The sequence below is a fragment of the Melanerpes formicivorus genome, unplaced genomic scaffold (assembly GCF_026170545.1).
Source record: "Melanerpes formicivorus ecotype bairdi unplaced genomic scaffold, bMelFor1.0.p_v2 SCAF_7, whole genome shotgun sequence".
In the NCBI taxonomy this organism is placed as follows: domain Eukaryota; kingdom Metazoa; phylum Chordata; class Aves; order Piciformes; family Picidae; genus Melanerpes; species Melanerpes formicivorus.
This window is the reverse complement of record NW_027142359.1, coordinates 22,010,066-22,030,911: the sequence shown is the minus strand read 5'-3', so window position 1 is coordinate 22,030,911 and position 20,846 is coordinate 22,010,066. Positions and strand designations below refer to the sequence as shown.

Here is a 20,846-nt window from a genome sequence, read left to right as displayed (position 1 = left end):
ACCAGCACAATAGGGCAGATTAAACTTGGCAGTTGGAGTTTTCAGAACAGCTCCCATGCTGGTCATAGTTGGTGCAAATTCCTTGCAGCCAAATTCAGCTAAGCTCTCTGGGACGTTTGAAATCAATAGCTGGGAGTGACTTTTAACAGGAAACACACTTTGCTTGTAGGGAACTTTGTCAGGGTGCTGTGCAGTACATTGCTGTGCCAGAAAGGGGAATAAACAAAAGCCCAAGCCACGTCAAACAGCAATTGCAAATGTATCTGTAAAGTTACAGAGCTTCTAAAGCCACAGAAGTGGGGTGGTGTAGGAGAGTGGTTTACTCACAAAGCCTGCTAGAACTTGCTAAGGTCTGAAATGCAGTTCTCTCCTTGCTTTGTGCTTTTATTTTATGGAGTAAACTCTCAATTTTATCTGTTCTGCTTGGGTCAAGCAGGAGAATTTGCAGGGCAATTTGCAGAAGCAGAAGATCTTTGCTCAGGAGCCACGGGTGTGCAAAGGCAGGTACTTAGGTAAGGTTAGCTCTTAGATTACTTTCACCTGAACATTTCTGCCAAGTGCATACTAGTAATGATTTTCTCCAGACTAGAGGAGCCCATGTCAAAAATTATACCCAGCCACAACAGTTTGGCAGATCTCAAGAAATTTACCCCTTGAAAGAGGGGCAATTAATCCGTAGATAAACACCAGCCCACTGTGGATTCTGAAGGAGAGAGGCCCAGAACAAACCCCCAGTCAATTTGTGTGTGTCCAGCTGAGGTCCCCAACAAAGCGCTGACTGTTCCTGGTGGAGCAGCCTGAGGCTGGAGAACAATCCTCAGTGTTTTCCCGGGAGATGTTTTCCAACACTCTCATTTTTCACATACACATTGAGAACATGTCAGCAGTTGGAAGACGTGGGCATGAGGACATGTATTCTGTGCATAACTGTATGCATACCCAAAATGTATGTAATTAAGGGAGTGAGGAGAGGATTTGGATGGAAGCAGGCACTTAGGCTTGCTGGTACCTCCAAATATGGGAAAAACACAGAATCACAGAAAGTCAGGGGCTGGAAGGGACCTCTAAAGATCATCTAGTCCAACTACCCTGCCAGAGCAGGACCACCTATACCAGGTCACACTGGAACGCATCCAGACAGGTCTTGAATATCTCCAGAGAGGGAGACTATGCTAACTGGTTTAAGATCTTGAGGTCCCAGTAGTTTGTGGAACATAAGACAGGGAACTTCAACAGCATATGGATACTGCTAATTTGCTTGCCTGTCTCTAGTGCATGGGGAAAAGAAACAAACAGGCACTACTAAAGGCTCATACTCATAAAATTATAGAATGGTTTGGCTTGGAAGGGACCTTAAAGGTCATCTAGTTCAAACCCCTCTGCTATGGGCAGGGTGCACCTCCTACTAGAGCAGGTTGTTCAAGGCTCCATCTATCCTGGCTTTGAACACTTCCAGGTTTGAAGCCTCCATAATGTACTGCATAGTGCTTACATAAATGCCACATGCCATACCTCTAATACAAAGAATTGCTCCCCACAGGGAAGCCCTAAATGTACTAATTAAACAGGCAATAATTATTCTCTAGAAGAGCTGACAAAGCAGTATTTCTCTGTACTGTTGTCTTAAACTCGGGGAGTAGAGGGCACATAAAAGCATACAGTTTGTAGCTTAACAGCTGTTTTCACCAGGCACTTGTGTGCACAACACCCTCATGAACCTCAGTAATGGCTTTTCAGGCTATCATCTGTTGGAGAAGGACAAGCCTGTGATATTATCACCTGTGATCTCCCTTTTTACCTCTCTAGATCCTAACTGTAACAAGCCCAGACAAGAGCTTGACTAACATGCTAAATACCAAAACTGCTTACCTCTGCTCTGCAGCAACATTGCAACAGCTGCGGTGGGATTCAGGTAGTGTGGTGCAAGTTGTCTTTATCCCCAGAGGCGAGCAGACTGCTTGCACAAGAAAAAGGTGGGTTTTTTTTCACTGGAATTGGAGAAGCTCAGGAAAATATGTTTTCTTGCAGTCTGGTTAATGACAACTTTGATTCATGTTCTTGTAAGTCACAAGTCTATAGTGTAGTATGACAAAAATGTGTGTGTGAGGGACAGAGAAGGACATGTATTTACAGTTTGGCCATTCTAACAAGTGGTCTCCACCCAGCTGCTCCAGGCAGTTCTTCCTTTCTGCCTAAGTCTGTCAGAGCATCAGTTAGCCTTGTGTTTGATAGTGATTTTGATGTAAAAACCCCAAGACTCTTCACTTATAAATGGCATTTGCTTTTGTAACCACACACGCATCAGATGATGCAGAAGCCCTTACTTCACGATACAGAAGCTGAGCATGTGATGTCACTGTAGTTACTATAAGTAATAGTCCAAGGCAGTAAAGCTGTCTTCATATGCTGTTAGATGTTTTCTGAAAATTTATCTCCTCAGAGAAGGGAAAGCCTTCTAGCAAATTCCTTTTTAGGTCTTATTCTCACTTCCAGCAAAGAAAATGAAGTGTAACCATACCATCTTCTGTAGGAACTTGAAGGTACTTATAGTACTGTTCCATGGAGAGTCCATGTTTTCCCTTGTAAACCGGGCAAGTTTATTTCTTGAAAGCAATCAAATGTTCCCAAAAGACATGAAGAGGTAACTGAAACTGAACGGGTAAGCTTCTTGCTAGAGGTGTGTCTGTTGCAGTGGCTCTTCAGGAGTATGAGCTGAGGAGCACTGTGGTACATACTGGGTTATGTGAAGCAGAAGCAAAATGAGGAATCCAGTACAAGGCCCTTGCAGTCAAATCATGGATGGATTTGTTGGCCTGCAGGCATTAGTGATGCATGGCTGTAGGAAAGTGTTCTCTTTCCGGCTTATTGACTCACCACTCAAGCACAAATCAACCAGTTATCCTCACTGAGGGTGTGTCTCCCAAGCTTCTTTCTGATCTTAGTTACATGAGTATGGATCATATCAGAACTTCTCCCATCTCCTAAGAGTGGGGTTTTAGCAGTGGATGTGTGGTTTTGGTGGCAACTCTTGTTATTTAGATTATAAAAGTAAGGCCTCCAGAGATAGATTTTTTCTTTTAAGAACCTGGTCTCTTTTTTGTCTTCTTTCTCAAGATGAGTCCATGATGCATTCTGCAGCAGATGGCACTGTTGTTTGTGTTCAGAGGTGGGCTTTACTTTAAGGCAAAAGACTCAAACTCGTTTGCCAGTGATACCTTAGCTCACTAATGGATCCAGTGTACCGTGATAGTTCTTTTTAGTGTTTTACACTTAATCATGGTATCTATTAGATGACTGTTAATGATTAAACATTTAAATATCTTAACATCTGAAAAATCCACATCTTGGATTATGCAGTCTGAATGTCTGTGTTAGGACAGTTAAGAAAGTTTTAAGTTAGGAAGAACCTCCAGTTTGTGCTCAGTTGGCTTCTAAGCAGAACTGATATCCAGCTGAACAGTTTAAAACTCTGATTTGCAATCTGAGAGGTCAGTATTTCTTCTGCACCTTTAGATTTAGAGCAAAGAAACATGAGGCGGGTGCTCTACATAAAATTACATGATGTCAGCTTCTGAGATGATGCACTTCTGAATACCAGCCAGCCAAGATGGTATTTTAACATCACTTTAATAGGTGTTGCTTTTTGATTTTCTGCCATCATTTAGACTCTGGTACTTTGTATTTGTTCTGAAAATAGACTTGGTTCTGTCCTTGAAATAAAATTTTATGTGGATACATTTATTTATTTATTGCAGAGAGAAACTGAATCAAAACTATAGTTTCATTATGCCCAACCAGAAGAGAGAAGTGTGACTTGGGGCAAGCAGGACAGGGATGGTAAGTTGTAGTCATCAAAGAAAACGTTGGGAGTGTTAACACAGCAAGAATAAAAAGGTCTAGAGGATGCTTGCAGGGCCTTTTGCTTCAGCAGTTGAACTGCCTCAGCAAATCAGTTGTTTGGATAACAGAGCTCTTAACAGATATGTGAATCCAGTGTGTTGGCACATGGCAACAAAAAAGGATTTATAAGCTCCCTACATTAAATGACCTTACGGAGTTCTTTAGGCAAGCTTTTGACTTTCATGTTCATTCTTTTTAGAAAAAAATGCATAAATCTATAAAACTCTATTTTTAATCACTTGCTTTGGGAAGAGCAACTGATTTCTGTTGTTTTCCCGGGTGCCTTTATTATCTTCTGAGCTTTGGCACCGCTGGCACTTCCCTGCTTATTGCAGTGGTATGTGGGAAGGCGCTTTTCCGGTCAGCACACGTCATGCTGCAGCTGCATCCTAAACTCTTCTTCTGCCTTCCCCAAAATTTACAAGGCGGAGTTTGGAACCTGAATATGAGTTCTTGTGTTCAGATGCTCCCAAATATAAATTCCCACAGCTGTTTAAGCCTGCCTTAAATGTTTGTGAGGTTTTTCCAGTGAAAGGATGTATTTGGCATTAAACATGCACTGGAAATGAGTATAAAGGAGAGGAAGTATTTTAAATGGTGATAGTACACTAATTTCTTCTTTCATCTTTAAGACTGAACTCACACATCATTGTAGCACTTGGGAGAATAGCATGAGTGGGACATGCTGTAGTGCATTTGCTGATGACTACAGGAGGCATGAAGAGGAGGCATATGCTATGTAGTACTGCTGAACTCAACCTATGCTGTTCTTTAAACCTCTGCGGAATAACTTGTGTATGTTTTTTGGCTGAAGCACAGTATTCACACAGGGCCTTATCAGTGTAAATAGCAGAATCTTAGAACCTTTACCATCATTTTCTTAATGGCATTTCTTCCAAAGGTAAGCAGACTACTCTGAAACACGAAACCCTCACCCAAGGAATAAGGGAGAGGGTCAGTGTCAGTAAAGGCAGTCAGAAATATTGATTGTGGCTTTGAAAAGCATGAGAAGACAGTCTTGACCCTGAACCAGCAGTGAAGTGGGGGCACGATGGGCTGGAACAATCCTAAAACGACTCTACAATATCTCTGAACTACTATAAGACTTCAACCTCCTATGGGCAGCTCTAAACAGCTGTATACCTCTTCTAAAAGTACTTAAATTGGCTCTAAAGAGCTGTAAGGACCTCTACTGCTGCAATGAGCAATCTCCTCCAAGCAAATCCCTCCACACACTTAAAAATGATCTTTAAATCACTCTAAAACTCTTCTGTTCAGCTCTAACCTGCCACTAAATGGCTCTAAGCATCCCTAACAATTTATTAGCCTCTTTAAAACACCTTTAAACTTCTGTGAACAGCTCTAAAGATATGAAAAATAACTCCAAATTCTTCCATACTCCTCAAAAGCACACAAAACAGTTCTGAAGACCTGTACTAACCCTTTCAAGAGTGTTAGGGTCCTCTAAATTGCACTAACATCTTTCTAAACCTCTTCTAAGCAGCCTTCAGATTCATCTGATGTAGAACTTTTCTCTATTGATCTGAAGATCCCTGAATTTCCTTTGGATCTCTTAAACTCTTCTAGAGACCTCTAAAAATCCTTGAATATCCTTCTAAACCTCTCTAAAATACCACCAGACGGCTATGAAACACCTATGATGAGCTCTTATAGAGCTGTCATTACACCTCCTAAATTACACCTTCTTAAATCATTTCACTGGTTCTGAAACACTCCAGGGTGCCATTAAACCAGTCCAGACATCATTAAACAGCTCCAGAATACCTCTAACCTGCACTATACTTCTCTACAACCCATCTACACAGCTCTAAATCTCCTCTAACCAGCTATAGACAAAGGTGAGAGACTATAAACTCATAGATTCTCAGAATGGTTTGGAAAAGACTTTAAAGATCATGTAGTTTCAAGCCCCCTGCCATGGGCAGGGACACCTCCTAGGCCAGGTTGCTCAAGGCCCTATTGAATTCCTCTAAATTCTTCTAAAACATCCACGCTACCTCTCTCAAAATCTTCTAAACAGTATCTAAAATTCCTCCACACTACTTCAAGCAGCAGCAAAATGCTATAAAGTTGCTGTCAAGCCCCTCTCAGGCTCCTTACAACTGCTCTAGAACTCATTGATGCAGTTCTGAAACTCCTGTATAGAGAGGAACACTGCTCAAACTTCTCTGAAATCCTTCAAACAGCACTAAGCAGCTCCACACTGCTCTACATTGATCCAACTCTTCTAAAACCCCTATAAACATTTCTAGGCAGCTCTAAAATCTTGCAAAGCATGACAAAACTCCTTTACAGGCGTTTACAACACTTGAAATAGATGTAAACTCCTTCTAAAGCTCTTCAGAGCACCTGTAAAATGCCTAAAGCTCCTCTATGTTACTATAAGCTCACTAATGTGTCTCTAAATATGTCTAAAATGCCTTTAAATCTCTGCTGTACAGCTCTGAACTCCTCTACACATCTTTGAAATTCCTCTAAGAGATCTAAGCAGTTCTTAAACTCTTCTGGACCAATCTGTAATTCCTACAGACTGTTTTAAGCAGCTCTAAAGCACTTCAAGCTACTGTAAAACATATCTCAGAAGCTGTCAACAGCATAGAGTAACTCTAAAACTCTTAAAATACTGAACTGCAGAGCTCTGAATTATCGTCAAACCTCAAGAAGTTCAGTGTTCTTCTGGTACCAGGCCTGCTGAAGGTCTTCATTCATGACCACATTGATGGAGCAGAGTACCCTCAGGAAGTTTGCAGAGGGACCTGGACAGGCTGGGGAAATTAACTGAAAGGAACATAATGAACTTCAACAAAGGGAGGTGGAGTCATTGGACTTGCAACAGGGAAGTGATAAGTCCATACACCAGTACAGACTGGGAGCCACTTGGCTATAAAGCAGTGTGCCCAAAGAGGACCTAGGGGTCCTGGTGGACGCCAGGTTGAACATGAGCCAGTAATGTGACCCTGCAGTATCCTGCATTACTAAAGAGTTGCCAGCAGGTCAAGGAGCGTCTGCTCAGCTCTGGTGAGATGGAACTGGAGAGCTGGTCTCCACACCAAAGGGAAGACAGGCTTCCCAGAGTAAGTCCAGAGAATGGCCCTGAAGATGGTCAATGGTCCTCTGTTACAAGGAGAGGCTGAGAGAGCTAGGACTGCTCAGCCTAGAGAAAGAGAAATTGCTCATAGGGATGGAAGAACATGGAGAAGAGGAAATTCTGGAAATTTCTGAGCCTCAAAGAAAATAAAAATACATGTGCTTTGTGAGAACTTTTCAATAAAGCCAACCCTCTGGGAAAGTGACCTCTGCATGTGCACAGCCCACAGTGAGCATAGTTTGGAGTGGAGGAGGAATACCACAAACCCAAACCCCTAAGATTATTTTGCGACTACATGAAAAATGTGGTCCCACAGCACACAACAATGGGGGATTCGTCCCTACTGCAGGCACTGGATGCTGTCCAGACACATTTTGATGGAAGATCTCAAAATGTGAATGTTTTATTGCACCTGTTTTAATGGGTGAGTGTGGGAAACCCACATTGTTTTCCCTAGAATGCAAACTGGGACCACAGGAGACCTGCAAGCTGCAGGCTTTGGGGCATAATCAAGAAAGACCAATTGATATCTTTTGGGTGGTCAGTCTGTGCATTTCATATGGCTTTTCACAACCTCTTTTCTTCTGAGTCTGTTCAATATCAGCCTCAACCCTGTGCAGGACCCAACTTTGTCCTTTAGAAGTGCTGCTAGTGGTCTGCTGGTCACATCTGCTGTGAGAAGGCTTGGATTCTGGACCAGCAGTGGTTCTGGTGGGACAGAGGAGGATTGTGTTGTGCACAGGTGCCTGTCTGCCATGGGACTCAGACTTTGCACTGTGCATGCTATACATCTGATAAAACCACAGGTTGAAGAACAAAACCAAAGCCATGGGGGCTGCATGCAGGGAGCACTTCTAGCTCCCCATGAGCTGTTGTTTTCTGCTCCTTTGGCATAGCCTGACCTCTGTTAGCCTTTCTCACACAGCAATGAGGTCCTCCCAGCTCCCCATGCTGTGTGTCTCAAAGCCAGGGCACTGCACTGGGGCTGAGAGTGCTTCCAGCACCAGAAATGGGCAGAGGATGAGAGAAAAGGCAGCTGAAGCCTTTCCTGGCTGAAGTCCTTGTGGTGTCCTGCAGCCCTTACAATGCAGACAGCACCCAGGACATGGTGATGTGCATAGGAAGGCCAAAATGAAGCAAGTCTTCCACTTCTCATTTCTATGCATCTTGTGGCTTTTGGTTCAATGATGAAGTTTTTGGGCATATGAAATTTTATTTTATGATAATGAGAATATTTTGATGATTACCCTTAAATTACTGAGCTGTAGTTTTAGGTTTCATCTCCAGGTGCATCTTTCTTTTTGTGTAAGGATAGATAAAAGATTAAATGTGACTAGTTTGTACGGGGAAAAAAGCAAACTTTTAACTAGAAATGCTCTTTATCACAGTTCCCAGGCCTTGGCAAGCTTCTGACATGCCCTCTGGTGCTTGTTCCCTTTAGGACACAACAGTGTGGGTTTGCTACACCACTTGCCATGGTGAGCCTTGCAAAATCCTTCTCTGCACCCTGTTATTTACTTTTAAATTTTATTTATTTTATTATTTTTAAGCTTGCAAATAGTGATCCAAACAAGCTTTAGATGTTAAACATGGGAATGTTGGTCAAATGCTGGCTGAATATGAGCCACAGTGGGGCCAGGTGGCCAAGAAGGCCACCAGCATCCTGGCCTGGATCAAGCAATACTGTGACCAGCAGGACCAGGGCAGTGATTGTGCCCCTGTACTCAGCACCGGTGGGGCTACAGCACTTTTGGGTCTCTCTAAGGACATCGAGGTGCCTGAGCAGGTCCAGAGAAGGGCAACAAAGCTGGTGAACGGCCTGGAAATTAAGTCTTGTGAGGAGCATCAGTGGGAACTCTGGTTGTTTATTCTGGAGAAAAGGAGGCTGAGGGGAGACCTCATTGCTCCCTACAGCTCCCTGAAAGGTGTTTGGAGCTGGGTGGGGGTCAGACTCTTCTCCAGAGGAACAAGTGATAGGTCAAGGAAATGGCCTTAAGTTGCATCAGGGGAGGTTTAGACTGGACATTAGGAACAATATGTTCCCCAAAAGGGTTGTCAAGCCCTCGTACAGGCTGCTCAGGGCAGTGGCGGAGTCCTCATCCCTGGACAGATTTCAAAGCTATGTAGATGTGGTGCTGAGGGACATGGCTTAGTGGTCACGTTGCAGCGCTGGGTTAAGAGTTGGACTCGATGATCTTAAGGGTCTTTTCCAACCAAAATGGTTCTGTGTTCTCTGGAGAGCAGGCTGCCGGGAGCCTGCAGGACGCTGGCTGTTTCAGGGGGCCACCGAGGAGACCCGGGGGAAAGGCAGAGGATGGGTGGAGGAGATGGTTTCTGTAGCGAGCTATCAGGTGATGCCGGTTCCCCGCCCTCAGGTCGCCTCCCACCCGCTCAGCGCCTTCTGGCCTCGTAGCCACAGAAGGCGGTGCCCGGGCGCACTCAGGCCAAACCGCGGCGTAGCGCCGCCGCCCGCTGAGCCGGCCCGGAGGAGAGCGCGGTGGCCAGCGGGGCCGCCCCGGAACCGCCGCGTAGCCGGGCCGGCAGCCGGCGAGGCGAGCCAGGGGCGGGGCGGCGGGAGCCTGAGCTGCTGCTCCAGGCGACCGGAGGTGCCCGGGCCGGCCTCTCGATTGACGGGAGATCTGCAGTGGGGCAACGTTAGGGTGCCCTGCTCGGAGAAAGCGTTTGAGCCCGCTCCTCTGCAGCGCTGTTGTCCCTGTCAGGCTACCAGGTACGTGCTAGACCACAGCCTACATGGGGAAAAAGAGAGGTAAAATAAATGTCTCTCAGTGCCTGGGGCTCCCAGTCCTGTCTAGGCACGGTGCTGCTTGTGATAAGATGTTTTTCAACAACAACAAAAAGAATTCTCTAACCACAATTAACTGCCTTGCAAAATCCACTTCTTCTGAACTCTGCTTGTCCGGTTCTGCTTTTGATCAACACTTACGTAAAGATGCTAATCATTTTAACATCATCTCCTTCCCAAACAGCTCAATGACACCCAGAAAAAAGTTGCAGGGTCTTGTAGCTGCTACAGTCACTCCAATGACTCCTGATGGGTGAGTTGTCAAAGTTTCACTGATTACTGTTACTTTAGACTTCTATTTTCCATATTTCTAATTCTGAAATGATCAGGTTTGTGTTTGTTTGGGTGGTTTTTTGTTTGTTTGGTTTTTTTAATCAGATCTCTGATGGGATGAGGAAAGTAATAGGTTCATCCTACTAGCACTACAGTGGGTTCCCTTCACCTCTGTCTGCACCTGCCCACCAAGTTCTGTATGTCTAGCTCTGAAGAGTTTGGATCAATCTTCTCTCTCTTTCTGCTGCTTTTGTATTGTAATTAAATCATAGCAAGGTTATATAGATAGAGTATTGCATTGTTTTCCCATTTGGTAAGGAGAATCACAGCCCTAGCTTAAAAAGAGCTCTTGAGAGCTAGAAAATAATTGACAAAACTTGCTGTCTTTTTAGACTTTTCCTTACCCTAGATAAGAGAACCAACACATTAATGTGAATATATGTGTGCACAGGATTAGTCTGAACCCCCAAAAAATATTGCAAGGACTGCAGGGTTCTGAAAATAACATCAAACTGGAAGTTGAAAATCAGCCTTCCTCAAAGCAGTGGTAACAAACACGTCCTCCCTACTGCATCTTGATGTTGCAAGACAGATTTACTAGAGTCAGCAAAGGACTCTGAGCTGCTCTGGCAGGGAATATGTCCAGGTCCCTGTGTGTTTCTGAAGGGAGCTGGTGGAGATTTGCTAGTAGTAGTCTTCGAAACTGAGACCTTGCTTCTGGAAATGCTGTAAGGCATGGTATTGTGTCAGCCAGGGAACTCATTTGCATTGCAGTTACTGCTTCCTTTCTTGCTTTTAAGGAAGCTTCATTCCTATTCAATTTTGTATTACGACTCAATGATCCCCTCACTACAAGAAGGATGTTGAGGTGCTGGAGTGGGTCCATAGAAGGGCAAAAAAAGCTGATGAGGCATCTAGAAAATAGTCTGGTGAGGAGCAGCTGAGGGAACTGGGATTGCTTAGCCTGGAGAAAAGGAGGCTGAACGAAGACCTTCTGGCTCTCTACAACTCCCTGAAAGGAGGTTGGAGCCTGGTGGGGTTTGGTCTCTTCTCCCCAAGTAACAAGACACAAGATAAGAGGAAATGTCCTTACATTGCATCAGGGGAGGTTTAGCTTGGACATAAGGAATTTTGCAGTGCTGGGTTAATGGTTGGTCTCGATGATCTTAAAGTTCTTTTCAAACACGAATGATTCTATGTCTCTCTATCTATTTCTGTATTTCAAATTTATTGCAACATATTATTTGGAGAATGACCTGAGCCTGCTGCCTGGAATGCATGGCCCTTGTAAGAAAAGTTCTGGGAATGTAGCTCTGAAATTTTAGGTGGTGTGTGAACCCAGTCAGGGTCCCAGAATTTCCTTTCAGACTACAGGGTTGGTCTGTGCGTTTGACAAATGGAAACAAGGTGAAATATTATACACTGATAAACAAAATAAGCAGAAAAGATAAAGCTAGAATTCAATTTCCCGTTTGTCAGGGAAGTCTGTTGCTTCCCTCATCCTATTATGAGAGAGCGAGGTCAAAGTCACATCCAGCAGATGCCATTTCACGGTCCGTGTCCAGCAGTGGCAAGTGTAGTTTAACTATTTGCCAGCTCTTGCACAAATATCTTTGTGCTCTCAAGGCCTCTTGTTTCCCTCAACAGTTAAAAAAGTTTTAGTGCCTCTTGTCTCTCACATCTGCCCCCAAAAAGTCCTTTGCTGTGATGAGCTTGCAACAATTATCAGTTGAGATACAAGGTTGGAAGAGTGAACTGCTTGTCAGGAGGAAGAGAGACTGGAAGGAAGAATTCAGGACTGACCTGTTACTTGAAATCCTAAACACATGCTGAGAGTGTCATACCCTGGGGAAGTTTGTGCGTGCACAAATGCAAGGCTTGTGCAACATCTCTTTCTTTGGTTTGTCTTAATCTCCAAGGTTAAGGTATTTGTGGGTGTAGACTGGTGGCTCCTGAGGTTTCTTTCATTTCAGACAAATAAACCTTTCGGTGATTGGTCAATATGTCGACTATCTGGTAGGGAAGCAGAACATCAAGAACATCTTTGGTAAGTTGACAGAAACAGTTATATCCTTTTGTCTGGATGGCAATCCTGTGATATCTTGCCTGATATGGAGAAATATGGGTTCATTCTGGACATTTATGTTCATCAGTGGAGAATGTAAGGCAATACTGAAGGCTTCTGCTTTTGCTTACACCCCATTCTGTGTGGGATATCTGAAGGAGGCCTACAAGAAGGCTAGGGAGGGACTTCTCAGGATATCAGGTAGTGATAGGACTAGGGGGAATGGAATGAAGCTGGAGGTGGGGAGATTCAGGCTGGATGTGAGGAAGAAAGTTCTTCACCGTGAGAGTAGTGAAACCCTGGAATGGGTTGTCCAGGGAGGTGGTTGAGGCCCCGTCCCTGGAGGTGTTTAAGCCCAGGCTGGATGAGGCTCTGTCCAGCCTGATCTAGTGTGGGGTGTCCCTGCCCATGGCAGGGGGGTTGGAAGTAGATGATCCTTGTGGTCTCTTCCAACCCTGACTGATTCTGTGATTCTGTAAGTGTCACTTTCATACAGCAATGTTCCCTGAGATGTGTGAATGAATTGTGTTGGCAGAGAAGACAGAGCTGAATGATTCTCCCCTTTGCCTGGGCAAAATGCATTTGACAAGGGGAAATTACATTAAGATGGAAGAGGGCAGATTTAGACTGGAAGAAGTTCTTTACAGTGAAGGTGGTGAGACACTAGAACAGGTTACGCAGGGATGTTGTGGATGCCCCCTTCCTGGAGGTGTTCAAGGCCAGCTTGGACGAGGCCTTTAGCAACCTGGTCTAGTGGAAGGTGTCCCTGCTCAGTGGGATAGTTGGAACTAGACAGTGTTCTAAGGTCCTGTTCAGGGTTGGAGCCTCAAATGGTCACAGGTCCCTTCCAACCCAAACCATTCTGTGATTCTATGGTCTGATTAAAACCCCATCAGCTCAGGAGTCCAGAAAATTCAGTGAATTCATCAAAGCCAGACAAGGTTCTTTAGGAGATCTGTGGTATACTGGGTGATATCAGGGTGGTCACTGTTCCTATCTCTTTGTTCTGCTTCTATCTCAGGTACTGCTATGGGGGCAGGAGGGTTGACAGGGTAGAGAATACAGCATCTGCTCAACCACACTTATTCACAGCCTGCCATAATTAATTAAGCTGAAGTCAGTCCTAAGGTTTTGGTTCAAAACTGCAGTCAAAAGGCTGCCAAGATGCAGAGCAGAGAGTGGTAGTGGCTTCAGCTGTCCCAGTTCAATCTGACATTTGTGACTGTATATAGATCATGTTTTCCAGGTGCACTCTGGCCTAGGTAGCACACACAATTCTGCTCACCATAGAGCCACCAAATTTCAGGTCAAGCTGTTGGAGTGGAGAATAGACACTCACTCCCCCCGGCTCACTGCGCTTGCCACAAGCCTGACTCACTGCAGGGAGAAGGAGGTAGTGTCTGTGGGGAGGAGATGGCTGGGGAACAGTTTCCCAGTTTCAGCAGCTGATTCTGCCTCCTGCCTCCCACCATTGCTGATCCTGAAACACTCAAGTGTTCTGGCACAGCATTCAGTGATGGTGATACTGCAATCCTCAGGGAGATGCTGGTGCAGACCATTGCTATCTTAAAATGAGTTGGGGGGAGAAAAGTTATGCTTAATACCATCAAAGGTGTAAGTTCTTGTCTTCAGTAAAACCAGTACATATAGGCCAGACCTCAGGAAGTGTGTTGTATTGTGTTGAAACAGTGAATGGGACAACAGGAGAAGGACTGTCCCTTAGCACCCAGGAGAGGAAACAGCTGGCAGAAGAATGGGTGTGCCAAGGAAAAGACAAGTGAGTAGCTGAGGGTGAACAGGGGATTCCCTATATTGAGTTGTGATATAGGCATGCCTGAGTGCAAAGCCATATTTGCTGATGTCTTGGTTTGGAGTATTTTGTTGTTTGACTTGGTTCCCTTGCTCCTTTGTCACTGAAGTCTGTTTTGTTACTGCCGGTTAACTGGTGTCCAGTTCAGCTGCTTAGAGAGCTTGCAAAAGAGTGCTTCTCTTTGGTACACTGGGAGCAAGGGGACAAAATAGGGCTCTAGAGATAAAAAAAGCTGTGTCCTTGTTGTGTTATGACAAAAGGGCTGCTTATTCTTGAGAAGAAATGGAAGTTAACTCTATCTGCCTGTTCATGCCCTGTGAGCAGCTCTGAACCTTGTTTCTCGTGCAGATTGGATCATGTGATCATTCATGTGGGAGCACTGAGTCTGCCAGAGTCCCAGGAGTTGGTGTGTATATGATGTGATTCCTTTTCACTTTGTATGTGATACACAGCAACCACATGTACCTTCAGATACCTTCCATTCCCTCCTTTGTAGGCAAGACATGCAGCTGCCATAGGAGCTAGTGCTATTGCTGTGATAGCCCCCTTCTTCTTCAAACCTACAAACAAAGGTAAGTAGATGTGATTGCCCCACTGAGGCCCTTTTATATTGCACTGTAAACTTTTATCATAGATACAGGATCGCTGCCATCTTTGAACCAGCAAAGTGCCCTCATAGCCAAGAAGGCCAATGGTGTATTGGGGTGCATTAGGAAGAGTGCGGCCAGCAGATCAAAGGAGGTTCTTCTCTCCGTCTACTCTGCCATAGTGAGGCCATATCTGGTGTATCATGTCTCATTTAGGGAAGGATGCCTAAAATGTATAAAGCATGCAGCGAACAAGATTCTCAGGAATCTCTTTGATTCCTAAAACAGTACAAAAAAGTTGTCCAACAACTTGTTCATCATCACCACTGAGCAGTACTGCAGGGAGGTGAATGTGAACTTAATCCCTTGCTCTCTATGTTGTGCACAAGTGATCCTGATGAGACCAGTTTGGCACACAGGTCTTGCACGTGTGAGAGCAGAGTTAAATCTCTAAGAGAATGCGTGTGAATTGCTGCAATTGGTTTGGTCTAAAATAAATATCATCTTTGCCTTTCCTAAGATCTTCCACTGAGTTTTGTTCCATTTGATATTTTATGATGTGTGCAGGTTTCTATACAGTTCAGTGTGTATGTTACACAGGCTGTAGGCGGTCTCTCCACAGCTCCTGGTTGCTCAGAATCTGACTTCGTGCTCCCCACAGATAATCTCCTTCTCTTATGTGGGTCCTTGCTTGTTTTCTTCCAGATGAACTGGTTGCTTTCTTACAGAAGGTTGCGTCTGAAGCCCCTGAAGTTCCATTTTATTACTACCACATTCCTCCTCTGACAGGAGTGAAGAGTAAGTACTGCTTCACGAGCTCTTCTGAGCAGCCTGAGTAATCCCAGTGGCTTCTGTGATTAGTCTACCAGTAGTATGTGGCCTCTGCTCACCTCATGTGCAAACTGCTGTGGAAAAGATCCTTTCTGAAAATGAGAGGTGAATCCAACACTGGAAAATATATGGAATTCCTCTTAATTGGAAAAAAGTTTTGGCTTATAAGTACTGAACAATTTGGATCAAGGAGGTGATGCTGACCGTGGTTTTGCACTTAGGTGGACCAGGATAGGTAATTTTCATGGATAACCATAGTTGAATCACATGATAGTTACCACTCTTTCTTGGTGTACACTGACTTCATAGTCATGTTTTCCAATCAGTTACGTGTGATCTCGTTATTTAGCAGAGGAATGAGCTCTAGACAGCAGGTTGTGATGTTTCTGGAAGCATTTGTATTATTTTAAAATATATTGTTCCAGTTCATTCCTAAACATAGGCTTCTGGTGTTTCCCTTCTGATCTGGTAAAAGGAATGCTTCAGAGAGGATGGAAAGATGTCTTTTGGCTGAGTGTGGGAAATAAACCACACTGAAGGTGTCCTACTGCTTGTTTTAGAGCTATAGAGTTTAGGCTTAGACCGGAAGTGAACACTTCTTGAGCACAAGACAGGGCAGTCCCCACAGGAAAGGTGTGTTTCTTCATGTGAGATTGCTCTTCTGCACAGTTCGTGTTGAAGAGTTGCTGGATGGAATAAAAGAGCGGATTCCCACCTTCCAGGGCGTGAAGTTCAGTGACACAGACCTCTTGGACCTTGCACAATGTATAAACAAGAATGAGGCAGAGCAATTTGAATTTCTTTATGGGGTGGATGAGGTAAGAGATTCTTAAAAATGGTTTCTTCTGTGGCATTCTCTTGCTTCAGCCTTAGGGAAAAAAGTAACCCTGGACATTCAGTGCCAGGTGGGTCTTGCTGCTCCTTCCCACCACACTTTTTTCCACCCCTTTGTTACATGAAGTAAAAATTATTTTCTTTTCTTCCCCCACCCCAAACTAGCAACTGCTGGGTGCACTGGCAATAGGGGCAAATGGAGCAGTTGGAAGGTCAGTATGGTTTGGCTTCCTTCCCCTCAAAACACACACACCGTGTTGTTGTGTCTTCCATTATCTACACAGTGTTCCTCTCACTACCTTCAGTTGCTGCAGTGGAGAATTTTGCAGGGTAGGGCTGTAGAGCAGCAAGCAGACAAATGAGCTAGCTCCAGTGCTAGCTATGGGACAGCTGTATCACCTGGGATCTCAGGGTATGTTCCTTTGAGCGATTATTGCTGCGGTCTGTAAGCTGACCCCAAGGTTTCAACATCTTTATCCCCACGGCAACTTTCTGAAGTAGGGAATCACTTTTCCCTTTACCATACAGAAAACCAAGAGAGGTTAAAATCTTCAGTTCACATGAGAAGTTTGAAAGGAAAAGGGCTCTGCTGAGTTTAATTTCTGATTTGTCTTCTGTCCCTCACACCAGGCTGTTTAGATAAATTACTGTGTGATATCCCTGTTCTTGCAGCTCTTAAATGGAACAAACAGCTGGGGAATCACTGACTTTCTATATTGTTGTGTCTTTTAATTTTGATTAGCACTTCCTTTTGTAAAGAACTGAGAAATTTGCTCTGTAAACTCTTCCATGGGGCTGGCATACTTCAGATGATTGACAATATAAGCATCACCTAGATTGCATGAATCCCTATCATAATAATGGCATTATTATAATGTCAACAGCAAAAGCCTATGGCTGCTTCTTTTGTTCCAGTGGTTCTGAGCTCCTCTCTATTTTTGTTTTTTGACAGTACATACAACTACTTGGGGCAAAAAACCAATCTGATGTTGCAAGCCTTTGCGAAGCCAGACCTTGTGTTAGCGCGGAGGTATCAGGTATAGTATCCTAACATCCTCACTAGGAGTAGCCTTCGTTTTCTTCAGGCTCTGCTGGGGCTGTATTCCATGTGATTTTGTCATCCACACCTTTAGGTAGCTTTAGTAAAGCAAAATTCTTTCAGCTCCATTTCCCCTGCTTGTTACTTATCTTTCCTCACCTTTTTGGCTTACTAACTTCTAACCAATACCTGCCTTACTTATCCTTCAACTCTAACCTCCTCTGTGCAATGAGCAGTGGCCTGGCCTTTTTTCCTGAACAAGGCACTTGACAAGGAATATTCTGAGAATACTTTACATAATGTAGGGCAGAAAGCTATCCCAGATCAGCTCTGCCTTGACCCCTCTTGCTCTTGGACAACTTGAATATTCATGGGGAGTTCTGAGCAATCAGTCTACAATCTATGCCCAGTGGTTTTATGGGGCATTTCAAGCATCTTTTCATTTTTTTGCCTTATAATTGAAGTGACTGCAGGAGGAAAGTCTAAAAGACATCTGAAAGATGATCTCCTCTGGGAAATCATTAGGCAGTGGGTATTCAGAGTTGTAAAGCTTTAGAGCCCGATACAAAACTTATGAGTGTTCTTAGGCTGCTTGCAGTTAGGAACAGCTTGAACAAGAGTGATAGACTGAGAGGGAGCCATAGTTTCCCTTTATCTATCCTTCCCTTGCCTATTCCAATGGAACACAATCAGTATTTGCATGGACTGAATGGGTGGACAAGGGCTTTTATCAGAGCTGTGCAACAATTAGATACTATGTAAATATCATAACAGCTCTGGATGCTTTTACACCTTAAAACTTTGCAGGAGCTAATAAAGTGCTGTCTGTCTTTTCTAGTTTCTTACAGGGGAATTTCTCAATTTTGTCATCAAGCTAGGTAAGTTCTATGCTGCCTCCTTCCCTTGTTACATCTGAAAATGCAGACTTGGTGCTCCAGAAGCTCTCATGTTCCTGTACCCTCAGAACTTCCTTCCTGGAAGATTTCTGCAGTGAGAAAATGTTGTGTCTGCTGAGTTAGTAGCAGCTGGGAACTGAACAAAGGGAGCTGACCAAGCATCCCCAACAGATTCCAGTCTCATTTCCTTCCTTCTGTGAAATCTGTGTGTTTCACCCTTTTTCTTATCCTGACTCTTTCTGTGGGCTGGCTTTTTAAATGTTGTTCTGTCTCCAAAATCTCATTGCTAGGGTTTGTTTTGTTTTGTTTTTTTGGAATGGTGGTGTTCCAGTAGGCAAACAGCTCTGACACTTGTCTCTCCTCCTTTGCTATGATTTAAGAGTCATAGTATCAGTCAGGGTTGGAAGGGACCACAAGGATCATCTACTTCAAACCCCCCTGCCATGGGCAGGGACACCCCACACTAGATCAGGCTGGCCAGAGCCTCATCCAGCCTGGGCTTAAACACCTCCAGGGATGGGGCCTCAACCACCTCCCTGGACAACCCATTCCAGGGTTTCACCACTCTCATGGTGAAGAACTTCCTCCTCACATCCAGCCTGAATCTCCCCACCTCCAGCTTCATTCCATTCCCCCTAGTCCTATCACTACCTGATATCCTGAGAAGTCCCTCCCTAGCCTTCCTGTAGGCCCCCTTCAGATACTGGAAGGCCACAATTAGGTCACTTTGGAACCTTCTCTTCTCCAGACTCTACAAGGCAAAAGCATTTTAGAACTGAATGATTTTTAGAAACAAAACCAAGTTTTAATAGAAAAAGCAATTCTGTAATTGCTTATATATTTGCTATAAAAACCAAGTCAGAGTAGTACAGGGAGAATCAGTCAGACATTTCATGTTTTTCACTTAATGAAGAGAACTGTCCACTGTGTCAATGCTGTACATGTGTAAATCCCCAGTGAATCTAGCTGAGCTTTAGTGCTTGGTTGAATTTCTTGGGTTAACAGTCAGAGGAAATGGATCATTATTTAACCTGATAAATAAAGAGGCAAACACTGAATTTCCAGAGGTACATAAGGAGATCTGAGCTATGGACAGAGAGGCCTCCTGAAGTTTCTCAGGGTGGTCTTAGCTGGTACCTAATGTTGTTGTCACACGACGTCAAAATGTTATGACTCCCAAGGCTTGGCTCTGTGTGAGCACAACGGTCTCTAAATGTGCTGATTGTGCTTTTGTCCACTCAGGTTTTGGTGTTGCACAAACTAAAGCTGTCATGACTTCTGTTTCTGGCATTCCCATGGGACCTCCACGGCCTCCCCTCATTGATGCCTCTGAGGAGTTCATCATCAAAGCCAAAGCCAAGCTGGATAGCATTGTGTGGCCTGATGGCAACTGATGTTTGTTTCCATGTCACTCTGGAAGTGGAGGTTCCTTTTCTGGGATTCACTGTCACGTGCCACACTCCCCATGTGATGGGCTGTGATTTCTTTCAGGGAATTGGCAATGTGCCTCAGCCCCTGTGCTGGCTTTGTTGTTGCACATGCAGCCCTTTTTAGTATAACTTCACTCTGCTCTCCTGGAGCTCTGCACTTGCCAGGAGTATCTCTTAGTAAAAAAAGCAAATTTTCCTCAGTTGGAGAGTACAAAGTCCTTTTCTCTAGACAGAATGAAGATCTGTCTCCATCTTCTCTTCATGAGCACTATACTGTGTGTTTAAACAAGGGTGTGACACTGGTTGCTCACACCAGCCTTACTGGCAGAATCACTGGGACACTGAACATGTGAAATCCTCTTTTGTCTTATCTCACTGTATATATCTTTGCTCAATGCAAAATTAAAAGAAACCTTTTGCAACAGAAAACTTTCATCTCTCTAATGAACAGATGATTGTCCATCTTTTTCCTTGTGGTGAAAATGAAGCCACAATTGAGCTGTGCATCTCTCCATTGCAATGCAGAATAATGGCTTCCATGTCAGAACATCACCTACTGTGGGATTAAAATGTGCTTGTTTGCACTCAGGACTTCTCTCCACCAGCTTGAGCTTTTACGCTCTGACAGGGGGGCTGACAAATGTGGGGTCTCATGCCCTTCATCCCTTGCCCCAGATCTCCTGACAGGGATGATTGTAGGGAGGAAAGAGAGGGTGGTAAATGTGGAGCCATGTCACTAATTTTCTATAAGACAAAAGCATGAAAAAAAAGTACTAAATTCCCCTCACTGTGTAACCACTGAACACAAAATACACAATAATAAAGGCTTCCTTTCCTTCCCCTTGATTTCCTAAGTTTAGGGAACCTTGTCTTTGTTGAGTGATGGGAAAAGAGCTGACTCAGTCCTGGGTGCTGTGGGTGTCTGCAGAGGCTGCTGTGCACCATTCCTGGGACTGAAGCAGCTGAGGCCTGTGGGCTAGTGCACTGCCATGCCTGTGGAGACCCTTGTCCCCTGAGGATGTGAGAGTTGCTTCCTAGGCCCTTTGGAAAATAAATACAAATGCTGCCATGCTAATTGTAACCCACAGAGTATTTCAGTACAGGGCCCATGATGTATAAGATAGGAAAGTTGCTGATGACACCAAGTTAGGCAGGAGTGTTGGTTTCCTTAAGCATAGGGAGGCCCTAAGGAGGGTCTTGGACAGGCTGTATCACTGAGCTGAGGCCAGTGGGATGAGGTTCAATAAGGACATGTGCTGGATCCTGCAC

At 44.4% G+C, this 20,846-nt stretch overlaps 1 protein-coding gene across 1 annotated transcript; it reads left to right on the top strand.

The window, feature by feature from the left end:
- Positions 1–9,477: 9,477 nt before the first annotated feature.
- On the top strand, positions 9,478–20,456 carry NPL (N-acetylneuraminate pyruvate lyase). The gene is made up of 12 exons (XM_068141348.1): positions 9,478–9,737; positions 9,997–10,065; positions 12,059–12,132; positions 13,840–13,927; positions 14,309–14,366; positions 14,457–14,532; positions 15,253–15,345; positions 16,048–16,196; positions 16,378–16,424; positions 17,165–17,249; positions 18,090–18,129; positions 19,390–20,456. The coding sequence occupies exons 2-12, from the start codon at positions 10,001–10,003 to the stop codon at positions 19,539–19,541; spliced, it is 927 nt and encodes a 308-aa protein (XP_067997449.1). The 5' UTR covers positions 9,478–9,737; positions 9,997–10,000; the 3' UTR covers positions 19,542–20,456.
- The last annotated feature ends 390 nt before the right edge of the window (positions 20,457–20,846 follow it).

Coding starts and splice junctions, on each gene's coding strand:
- NPL (XM_068141348.1), top strand. CDS start 10,001: ATGACACCCAGAAAAAAGTTGCAGGGTCTTGTAGCTGCTACAGTCACT. Junction 13,928..14,308: donor GTGTGCCAAGGAAAAGACAA/GTGAGTAGCTGA, acceptor TTTCTCGTGCAG/ATTGGATCATGTGATCATTC. Junction 18,130..19,389: donor CAATTTTGTCATCAAGCTAG/GTAAGTTCTATG, acceptor TTGTCCACTCAG/GTTTTGGTGTTGCACAAACT.